At 38.9% G+C, this 12,351-nt stretch overlaps 1 protein-coding gene across 7 annotated transcripts in view; it reads right to left on the bottom strand.

The window, feature by feature from the left end:
• CRPPA (CDP-L-ribitol pyrophosphorylase A) overlaps window positions 1–12,351 on the bottom strand; it is a 170,585-nt gene that overhangs the window by 108,408 nt on the left and 49,826 nt on the right. For all 7 annotated transcript variants that reach the window (XM_043509225.1, XM_043509226.1, XM_038392956.2 and 4 more), the window contains exon 4: window positions 7,571–7,675. In XM_043509225.1, coding sequence (XP_043365160.1) covers window positions 7,571–7,675 — 105 coding nt within the window. The remainder of the gene's footprint in view (window positions 1–7,570; window positions 7,676–12,351) is intronic.

Raw genomic sequence — 12,351 nt, 5'->3', positions numbered from 1 at the left:
GGGTACTCTTCTGGCTCTTTCTTCACTTCAGCAGGTGGGTATTGTAGTTGTAGGAATGCATGATAGAGATCTTGTAGGTGTTTGTCTCTGTCTGAGGGGTTGGAGCAAATGCGGTTATATCATAGAGCTTGGCTGTAGACAATGGATTGTGTGGTATGATCTGGATGAAAGCTAGAAGCATGTAGGTAGGAATAGCGGTCAGTAGGTTTCCGATATAGGGTGGTGTTTATGTGACCATCGCTTATTAGCACAGTAGTGTCCAGGAAGTGGATCTCTTGTGTGGACTGGTCCAGGCTGAGGTTGATGGTGGGATGGAAATTGTTGAAATCATGGTGGAATTCCTCAAGGGCTTCTTTTCCATGGGTCCAGATGATGAAGATGTCATCAATGTAGCGCAAGTAGAGTAGGGGCATTAGGGGACGAGAGCTGAGGGTTGTTCTAAGTCAGCCATAAAAATGTTGGCATACTGTGGGGCCATGCGGGTACCCATCGCAGTGCCGCTGATTTGAAGGTATACATTGTCCCCAAATGTGAAATAGTTATGGGTGAGGACAAAGTCACAAAGTTCAGCCACCAGGTTAGCCGTGACATTATCGGGGATACTGTTCCTGATGGCTTGTAGTCCATCTTTGTGTGGAATGTTGGTGTAGAGGGCTTCTACATCCATAGTGACTAGGATGGTGTTTTTAGGAAGATCACCAATGGATTGTAGTTTCCTCAGGAAGTCAGTGGTGTCTCGAAGATAGTTGGGAGTGCTGGTAACGTAGGGCCTGAGGTGGGAGTCTACATAGCCAGACAATCCTGCTCTCAGGGTGCCAATGCCTGAGATGATGGGGCATCCAGGATTTCCAGGTTTATGGATCTTGGGTAGCAGATAGAATACCCCAGGTCAGGGTTCTAGGGGTGTGTCTGTGCGGATTTGTTCTTGTGCTTTTTCAGGGAGTTTCTTGAGCAAATGCTGTAGTTTCTTTTGGCAACTCTCAGTGGGATCAAAGGGTGATGGCTTGTAGAAAGTGGTGTTGGAGAGCTGCCTAGTAGCCTCTTGTTCATACTCCGACCTATTCAATAACTTAGGCTTGAATAGAGACTGGGAATGGATGAGTCATTACACAAAGTAAAACTATTTCCCCATGTTATTTCTCCCCCCATCCCACCCCCCACTGTTCCTCAGATGTTCTTGTTAACTGCTGGAAATAGCCTACCTTGCTTGTCACCATGAAAAGTTTTCGTCCTTTCCCGTCCCTTCTGCTGGTGATGGCTCATCTTAAGTGATCACTCTCCTTACAGTGTGTATGATAAAACCCATAGTTTCATGTTCTCTGCGTGTGTATATAAAGCTCCCCTCTGTATTTTCCACCAAATGCATCCGATGAAGTGAGCTGTAGCTCAAGAAAGCTTATGCTCAAATAAATGTGTTAGTCTCTAAGGAGCCACAAGTACTCCTTTTCTTTTTGCGAATACAGACTAACACGGCTGCTACTCTGAAACCTGTCATTAATTATATCCAGTTTGCAAATTAATTCCAATTCAGCAGTCTCTCACTGGAGTCTGTTTTTGAAGTTTTTTTGTTGAAGGATAGCCACTCTCAGGTCTGATCAAAAAATGATCAAATGATTAAAAAAAAGGAATGATCAAAAAACATCAAGTAATAATTATGTTTATTATGAAGATGGTTTCGGTGGAAATAATAAGATGACAACATAAGACTCATTCGAGTATCAACAGAGAACAAATCTTCACTATTAAGTTTGTAGAGTGGTTTCTAACAAGTCAATCAACTTGGATGTTAAAAGGTCCCTATAAATTACACAGGACGCAAGTTGGTGATTCAGAAGAACAGGTACACCATGCCATTACCTCTTTTAAGTTGTCATCTTGTTCTCCAGATTCTCAGATTTCATTTTAAAAAACCTAAATCTTTAATCTTTATGGTTGCCAGGAAACCTCCAAAAAGCAACCCACATGCAGGATGGATAAAAATCAATTATTTAAAAAAAAATTAAATCTTTTTTAATTAAATCGGATTTTTTTGATAAAATGCTTTTTGAGGAGAAAACTTACCTAAAAATAGTTTTAATTAAGATACATTATAGCTCAAAGATATCGCATCATGGAATATGGATTATAAATTCTAATTCTATCATATAAGACAATATGTTCAAGTAATGTTTAAGAAAGGTTTTTGTAAATGAGTTCCAATAGTTCATGGATTAGGGACCCAATTTTATGGGGTTTCAGGTGCTTCTGTATAGATTACTTAGGTTAATCTTTCTATCTACCCAATGGGACTCAGTGCTCAGTCTAGAAGATACCATCAGAGACGCTTAATTTTGCAGTTTTCAAACTGTGGATTTGTCTCTCCAGAGAATCATAGAATCATAGAATATCCGGGTTGGAAGTGACCTCAGGAGCTCATCTAGTCCAACCCCCTGCTCAAAGCAGGACCAATCCCTAACTAAATCATCCCATCCAGCATTTTGTCAAGTATGACCTTAGAAACTTCAAAGGAAGGAGATTCCACTACCTCCTTAGGTAACGCAGAGAGGTATCACCTCCCAGAGATAACATGCTTGTTAACAGCAAAAATGTTTTTAAATAAACATTTAACCCTATTGTCCCTCTGCCAATTTGTGTACACAAAGTCAATTCCTTACCTCTCTCTAAAAGTGCAAAATTTCAAAAAAGTTCAATGAATAGAAGATTGTTGGGGGTAGAATAGATCTGGACAAGGAGAAGAAGTCTGGAGATAAATGTGAGAAGGAAGGGACAGGCAGTAGAAACAAAAGTGAAACTCTTTGAGCAGCATATTCCAGAAATCTTGAGGTCTTTCTGAGTGTCACCTTAATTGATTTGAGATCTACCATACCATTCTCTCACTAGAAGGGAAAACCTATAAAGGCAGCAGGCCGTAAAAGAGACCCAGTTTGGGAATATTTGAATAAAGTTCCTCTACCGGTGGGTAAGACAGGCACGTGTGCAAAATGCAAACAGTGCAAGAAAGAAATGCACGGCCTGATTGCCCGAATGAAACAACATTATGAGAAGTGTTCCTTCTCAGGAAGAAGCTGTGTTGAAGATGATCAAAGGAACATGTCTGAACATGCAGGATCTTCAGGTTGGTAAATTTTTTTATTTCAGACTTCTTTCTTAAGGACTGCCAGTCTTCCTTCTGGATTATTCTTGAATTCTCATTTTTGAGCAAATAATATAGGTACTATGGTACTATCATTTTAGATGCAGTTGTGATAAAAAATAGATAGATAAAATAGGCAGATCCTCCTTTTACAATTTCACCTTTAAAGTAGTTCTGAGTGTCAGTGAATGCAATGAGTAATACTAAATTAGCAGTATGGGAATAATAATTAAATAACTGCATTGACTTATTTTGTTTAGGAGAATCCATCCTCAACATACAGGATTCTGAAGACTATCCACCTTCAAGATCATCATCATTTTCTATAGTTTCAGAGTTATCTGCCAATGATAGTGTTTCAGTCACATCATGTATGTCACATAGCCACAGTTTATTACCTGCAGCAAAAAGAAAAAAAAAAACCTCCAACATCCAGAAACAACCATAGATAAGTTTGTAATAAAACCCAGCAAATTACAAAAAGAGGTAATTGACGAAAAAATTGCACAGTTTCTTTATGCAACAAACTCTCCCTTCTATATGATTGAGAACCCACACTTCATTAACTTGGTTCAGCCATTAAGACCAGGATACAATCCATCCAACAGAGCAGATGTCGCAGGCAAATTGCTGGATAAAGTGTATGAAAGAGAAATTGAGCAGTGTGCAAAAGGTCTAGAGCATTAAATTGTTAACCTGAGTCTTGATGGGTGGAGTAATGTCCACAATGAGACTGTTGTATGTGCTTGTGTGACAACAGAAGAAGGGAATGGCTTCCTTACAGAAACAACTGATACATCAGGAACTGCACACACAGCAGAATACTTACAAGAAGTAGCAGTAAAAGCTATTACAAACTGTGAAAAAAAAATGCAAATGTCTAGTATGCAGCTTGGTCAAATGTGCTGCAAATGTATCTAAGATGAGAAGAAATTATTTAGAAGAGAGTCCCCAACTAATAACATACAGTTGCAATGCTCATTTGATGCACCTCTTAGCCAAAGACTTCAGTATTCCAGAAATAAAGGCTAATGTTGCTGAAATTTCAAAATACTTCCGTAACAACCACTTTTCAGCAGCTCTCTGAACAAAGTGGGAGGAACCAAGCTAACTCTTCCACAAGACGTGCAATGGAGCTCAGTAGTGGTCTGGTTTGAGAACTCTCTCACAAACTGGCCTAATCTGATGACAGTTTGTGAAAAAAAATCGTGAAAAAAATAGATGGCGTTGTCACAGTCAAAGTTCTCAACATTGGGCTTAAGAGAAATGTTGAACACATGCTGAGTACCCTGAAGCCTATTTCTGTAGCCTTGAACAAAATGCAGGGAAATAGCGGTTTTATTGCTGACGCTGTTGAAATTTGCAAGGAACCGAGTAAGATCTTAAAAAGAGAAATATGCAATGACAGAGTTAAATTACAAGCATTAAAAAACCGAATGGGACAAGCACTATCTCCAGCTCATTTTCTTGCAAATATTCTCAATACTTGTTACCAGGGTCAAACTTTAACTGCTGAAGAAGAGGAGTTGGCTATGACATGGACAATCAACCCTCCATAATGACAACTATAATAAACTTCAGAGCTTAGTGTGAACCATTCAAGAAATATATGTTTGCTGCTGATGTTTTAAAGAAAGCCATAAACAGTGAACTGATGGAAGTCACTTAAGCATTTGGATTCAGAAACCATTTAAATGATAATCTCACTTTTAACAGCAGTAGTTTCTTCTGCCGATGTGAAAGAATATTTTCTTCTTTTGGACAAAATCATTCCAAATTGAGAAATCGTTTGGGGTCTGAAAAAAGCAGGAAAGCTTGTTTTTTCTCTTCCAGATTACGAACAAACAGGAAAATGAGTTAGCTACAGAAGCCAATATTTTAAGTTCCTCATGTTGACCTGTCTGACACAGTCGATTTAATTTTTGTGTTTTTTTTAAATGTCATTTAACTATTTTAGTTTAAAACAATTTTAACAAAAGCAAACCTGATTTTATAAAATTTAAATGTTTAACTAAAATCAAAAATTCATTTGCTTGTTTTGTTAAAATATTATGTTTGCTGTTAAAGAAAAAAATCCAGAATACATAACACTGTTTTAGTTAAAAAAAACAATTTAAATGTCTGTCTGGTGATGTTCTCCTTCTAATACAGCATGGCAAGAAAATCTTCCAAATATTAATGATTAACCTGTTGAACTGGACATAGTTCACCTCCCAATGACTTCATAAATATCTGCTTCAATTACCTTTGGTAAATGAAATAACCAAACAATCATTCATTTTCTGACATAGCTGTAAAACTAATATGAAAAGTTTTCAAAATAAATCACTTTAAAAATGTATAGTGTGTACCTTCTAAAACTGAAACCTACATCTATCTCTGAATTGTGAAGAATATGTACTAAGGCGATAACAACCAACAAGCATGCACTTTTATGTAGAAATCCATGATTAAATCGAGGCTTCCTAACTAATGACTTAAATCATGATTTGAATCAATTTGGTTTAAATCAACTCTACCCTGCCCATGTGTCACCAAAGCAGTGACATCTGCCAGAGATTGTAGGGAGCCTAAAACAATAGCGCCAAACAGCATGATTTGCTCCTCTTCAACTCAAGGAGATATTAACTCAATATATGCCAAATAATAATAATTTGAAGGTCAGAATTATTTACCTTCGCACTGCTGGTTAAAATATGTATGAAAGGAGAGGGACGACCATATTATGAATATGTACTATGAGTGACCTCTCTTTTTGGCACCATAAATGGATGGTGTGCTTGGGCAAGTTCCCCTAGTCAAAATGAAGTCAAGACCAAGGAGCCTAGAAGGGCATCTGAGCTCCTTCAGTGTGGAACCAAGCCCAATGAGCCCATATTATCTATGAATACTAACTGCACCTGTTCAAAATTTTAAAAAATGACAAAAATCTGAGGCCTCCTAAGTTTTCATAAATCTATTGCTTTTTTGGTACTTTGTGGCAGCTAAGGCTTCTCTTTCCCATGTATACCTTGCTTGTGTCAATCATTTCTTGGTGACTTTAAGACTAGATTAGAATGGTATACTTGGGACTGCATCTTAACTCTATTCGGAAAGTGACAGAATGCATGTTTAAGCAGGGAATCTTGATGTTAACATATTGTATTGGTGTCTGTGATCTGCATTGGTTGCCTGTTGGTTTCTGATTGAGTTTAAGCAGTTTGCATTTACCTATAAAGCCTTAAATGGCCTGCTATTTGTCTAAGAGACAAACTCTCTCCCCATGCTACACTGCCAAGGTTGTGATCGATTGAGGCAGTCAAAATTGAGTCCCTTTGATATGAAAGAAAGGAAGTTGCTGTCCAAGAGTTATCCAAAAGACCCTATAGCCTTGGAACTTGTTTCTCACTTATGTGAAATAGCTCAAATGTGTTGACCTTCGGTGTCTTTTTATTGGGGTTTTTGTGGATAAAGAACTTTTTTGGGGGATCGTATTTAAGGAGCTGAGATACTTTTTCCTCATCTTGCTGTACTGTTTAATTAGTAACTACTATATATTATAGGGCTGCTACATTTTAAATAGCTGTTAAGAACACCTAGAGTTTGGGATAGCTACCATTTTATTCCACCTATATACCCAAATAAACGTAGAGAGCCGTGACCTGGAGCTCAATCCACATCATTATGCAGCTTTGCTCTCTTAATATGGTTTCCAAATCTGATGCTTGCTTCAGGAGACCAGTTCCAGTTACTGTTCAGTACCCATTGAAGTCAACTGGACTCTCTCCTCTGAGTTTAATGGGCACTGGATCAGGCCCCAAGTTTCCTCCTCAAAACCAGCTTCTTAGAAAGTTATTTCTTTTATCAATTTCCTAAGGATGGGAATCTGTACTGGCAATACTGTAAGCAGAAAGAAGCAACCCATCTTAAATGGAACTCTTCGAAGTTCCTTGTTGGCACAAATGCACACTCACCAGCATCCATCTCCACTCTTATGGAGTCTACTCAAGATTCTGAGAAATTAAAAAGACCCAAGGCTGCATGTGGGGGTCACACCTCTTGATATGACCTCTCATGGAATGTTGCAAAGCTTAAGGTGAACTCCACGAAGCCTCACAATATTCAGAACTTTCCAAAGGGTTCCAAGCCAGCAGACCTCAAGAGTGTGAATCTGTACTGACAATCTACATGAAGAACTGCAAATACAGGAATAATTTCTTTATTCAACCCTTAATTGGGTAAGAATTAGTTCTTTAAATACCTCCAATCTTTATTATACATTACCCCTCAACCGTTGTAAACCATTCCCAAGTTTTTAGAATTTTTAAACTTGTAAAACAAAGGCATAATTACTGTAACATCTTAAGGAGTTTTATTGTTTTGTAATTATCTGATATTTTAGTTGGTGTGGTGTTTTTACTAAACAAATAAATAAAAGAAAATCAATATTGCTCTTACCTTCCAGAGATCAGGCGATCCTTCAATAAGTTTGGCATTTGTTTTACAGTATTTTAGAGCCAAGTGCAAACATTCTGTCCCATAATCCAGGTCATAATCAGTACACTGTAGCAATTAAAACAAGAACAAATTTGTTATTATATTTAAGAGTATAATTACCATATTAATGGTCTAAATGACAAAATATTTTTTTGTCTAGTTTAACCACATTTTGTGTCCCTATCCAGAGCACTGGCGCCTTAACAGTTGTATAGGTTAGGACTGAGGCGCTTTGGCACAGTTATGCCGGGAAGCCTCCCCTGTTCACACTATGCCAGACTCTAGTAATTTATGGACTTTCATGAGTCTAGATAGACTTGCCACACCATTAGGTACTGAACTTTGATGATCAGAAGTTACAGTTATGAAAAGCTGATGATGAGGCCTTGATTTCTAAAGGGAATCATGGAAATAGTTTAACAGTAAACTTCACAAGGATGTGGAGCTGGACAGCTAGCCATGGAAGAATGGGCATTTTCATTTAAATACATTGTCCATTTTGTCTTTTGAAGTGTGGGAGATGGAGGCTAAGCGAGTTAAATGAGATTTTCCACATCCTTACAGATCTGTGCATCTGCCATTTATTTGTTCCTATTTTTACACATATACAGAACCCTAGAGTAACAAGTCTCCATGTTATAGCCACAAGTTTTCAGATGAAAACAAGTGGCTGGAATTCCATTTGCTTTTCTATCAGCATGAAAGGGCACTCTCCCAAAATACCCTCCTTCTTCTCCCCTCACACCCTTCAAGCAGCTGAGCACATCTAATTATTGAGGACTTGAAAGGCAAGAATATTGGGACTGGAAAGCAAAATTAGGGGACAGATTCTCCCCTGAGCCAAGCTACACTCATCACAAAGCATGCACTGAGGTACATGACTCCCTTAATCTCAAACTCTGTTGGCCCTGATGCAAGTTAAGCAGCCCTTAGGCTACATTACACTCCCTAAAGGATCACAAACCAGCTCAGAATTGTGTTAGAACTCTGCACCCTTCATCTCCCAGCACAGGGATGTAAGGGGTGAGGATGGCATAGGCGACTGCACTGCAGGGGAAATTCCCTAGATTATGTTCTATTTGTACTGCTCAGGCAGTGCAAAGTGTCCAAACCTCTAGAATCTAGCAGGTTTCCTATACACAAATTTCACTATTAAATTCTTCTTCCTTGGATTTGGTGGGCACTGCAAAGGTGCCAGGCTCAGTGTAGATAAGTTATTTATCATGTTCAGTTTAGGAACACATAGTTAACATAAATAGTTCTAAATTCTGATTTAGGGTACACCACTCAGATATATCTGCAAATGCTCCGGAATAACTGCAGATATTATTTAAAAATAAGAGTTCACATCAGAGCACAGGGAAAATACATAGGAAAAAGTTTTCTTCTTCCAAGCTCTGAGTAATTAAAATATGGCATGACTACACAATTAAATGTAGCAGACAGCAATTTAGAAGAGGAAAATCAAACCAGAACTCTTTAACACAGCAGTGGGCAGCGGGTGAACCCAAGCTATATATAGTCATATACTTCAGTCCTGACATATAAGCAGGGAGTATGAAATTGAGAATTTTATGGAGTAACAGAGAAAGTAACTTGATACAGTTATTATAGATTCCTCCCCCACCTTCCTTTTCTCTCTTGTTCCATTTAGGAAAGGGAAAACAACAACAAACCCTAACATGTCAGCTGGGAGTTTCTTTAAAGTCTATTAGGCTGACTACAGAAGGTAGGAGAAACAATGCTATAATGTGACTCACAATAGTCTTGTATTTCCTCAGTAAGTTTAAGTGTAAGGGTATGTCTACATTTAAAATGGCACAGCTACAGCAGCTTCATTGTAGACATTCACTACAGCAACCGAAGCGTTCTCCCATTGCTGTAGATAACCCACTTCCCTGAGAGGCAATAGCTAGGTTGATGAAATCCACAGGCCTAGCACTGTCTACATTGGGGGTTAAGTCAGCATAGCTATGTCTCTGCAGCTGAGGATTTTTCACACCCCTCAGAGACATAACTAGGCCAATGTAAGTTCCCAGTGTAGAACAGCCCTCTGACAAATAACAATGTGATGTAAGATTCCCTTTGTTCCTGTCTATCTCTTGCAAGGTATCTGTGAAATGCATGAAGGAATATATCAGATAAAGAAAACAGAACTGTATGAAATTCTAATGGTCTCTTAGTGTAGTACTTAAATGAATAATAATTGGTTTTCCAGTCCGTCATCATCTTGCAACCAGCAAGAAAAGTTTTTTATCCCTCCAATTTTTTTAAAAAAGCTGAATTTTAGCAGTATATTTCCATTGCCATTTTTAATAACTTTAGGTAAGAAAATAAAACTAGAGCATGAATTAAGGTATAACCCACCTAAAAAGAAAGGGAACTTGTTTCAGGAAACTATTCATACAATCATAACGAGCGATGAAAAAAATTTCACAATTTTATTTAAATTACACAAAGCTGTTATATGCCATACACTAAAGAACTAAATCACATCCGCAACAAATATACTGCAGCGTGGAATCAGGCTTTCTGATATATATAATATGGGATTGTAAATTACGCACACATTTGGATTTAGGGACAAAATATTCAAAACCACCAGTAATATCGGTGGTATTTCAAGTGGGTCTCAATCCCAATCAATCATTTATTATTAAAAACTTTCCCTCCTTAAGAGATTCGTCAGGTATGTATACACAAATTATTTTCTAGTAACATAGACTCACAGACTTTAAGGACAGAAGGAACCATCACGATCATCCAGTCTGATTTCCTGCACATTGCAGGTCACACAACCCCATCCAGAACTCCTGCAGTAGTGGGTCTATAAACGCTGGCTGAGTTACTGATGTCCTCAAATCTTGATTTAAAAACTTCAAGTTACAGAGAATCCACCATCTACTCTAATTCAAACCATCAAGTGACTTGTGCCCCATGTTACAAAGGCAGGTGAAAACCCCCCAGGAACTCTGCCAATCTGACATGAAGGAAAATTTCTTTTCAACCCCAAATATGGCAATCAGTTAGACCCTGAGCATGTGGGCAAGACACACCAGTCAGATGCCTTGGAAAGAATTCTCTGTAGTAACTCAGAGCCCACCCTGTCCTATAATCCTGTCCTATCTATGGTCACTGGAGATATTTGCTATAACAGTCACAGATGGGCCACATGCCATTGTAGGCAACCTCATCATACCATCCCCTCCATAAACTTATCAAACTCAGTCTTGAAACAAGTTAGGATTTTGTCCCATTACTCTCTTGGGAAGGCTGTTCCAAAACTTCACGCCTCTAACGGTTAGAAACCTTCTTCTAATTTCAAGCCTAAACATATCGATGGCTAGTTTATATCTACTTGTTCTTGTGCCAACATTGATCCATAACTTAAATAACTCTTCTCCTTCCCTGGTGTTTATCCTTCTGATATATTTATAGAAAGCAATCATGTCTCCCGTCAACCTTCATTTTGTTAGGCTAAACAAGCCAAGTACCTTAAGTCTCCTCTTGTATGGTAAGTTCTCCATTCTTCTGATCATTCTAGTAGCCCTTCTCTGCACCTGTCCCATTTTGAGTTCATTTTTCGTATATACTGAAGACCAGAATTGCACACAGTATTCCATATTAGGTCTCACCAGTTCCTTGGAAAGTGGTAATAACACTTTTCCATCTCTTCCAGAAATACATCACCTGATACATCCTAGGACTGCATTCACCTTTTTCTTGTTGCTAGTCCCTAAGTGCATGAGCTTTCACTTTGCAGTAATAAATTTCATCCCATTTCTATTACTCCAGTTTTCAATGTCATCCAAATTTTCTTGTATGATATCCCAGTCCTGCTTTGTTATTAGCAGTACCTCCCAATTTTGTGTCATCCACAAATTTTATTTGCACACTCCCACCTTTTGTGCCAAGATCATTAATGAAAATATTCAATAAGATTGGTCCCAAGACTGATCCTTGAGGAACTCCATTGGTAATCTCCCTCCAGTCTGACAGTTCACCTTTTAGTATGACCCATCACAGTCTCCCCTTTAACCAGTTCCTTACCTACTTTTCACTTCTTGTATTAAATCCCCATCTTCTCCAATTTCACTAATAATTTCCCATGTGGAACTGTATCAAATGCTTTATTGAAATCCAGGTAGATTAGATCTACTAAGGGCTTGACTACACTTGCAAATTAGAGCGCATTAAAGCAGCCCCGGGCACCCTACCCGTCCACACTGGCAAGGCACGTAGAGAGCTCTGACTCCACAGCAACAGCGCTCCTGGTACTCCACATCGGCGAGTGGAATAACGTTTGCTGTACCTTGGCTACAACGCCCGGGCGTCAGTGTGAATAACGTGTTGCATTACTGCACTCTGATCTGCCTCCAGAAACATCCCATAATCCCCTCTTGTCATTGTTTTTGAATCACTGTAGGAATACGGATATGCCCTTTGAAAGCTCCGTTTCTGACAGCCGGCTGCTTATCTGCTCCGAGACAAAGCAACCATTAGTGTGGAATGCTAGTGTGTGAGAGAGAGAGAGAGGTGGGGGAAGGAGGGGTGTCTGCTGCTGTCTGAACTTACAAGACAGCATGCTGACATGCTCTCAGCCCCCCAAAAACCCACTCTCTCTCTCCCCCCACATACACACAACACACTCCCTGTCACAGTCCACCCCATTCCACCCCCATTTGAAAAGCGTTGTAGTCACTTGCATGCTGGGATAGCTGCCCATAATGCACCATGCCCAA

This window comes from Dermochelys coriacea, chromosome 2 (assembly GCF_009764565.3).
Source record: "Dermochelys coriacea isolate rDerCor1 chromosome 2, rDerCor1.pri.v4, whole genome shotgun sequence".
NCBI lineage: Eukaryota > Metazoa > Chordata > Testudines > Dermochelyidae > Dermochelys > Dermochelys coriacea.
Note: the sequence above shows the minus strand (reverse complement) of the source record. Positions and strands in the feature narration are given on the sequence as shown.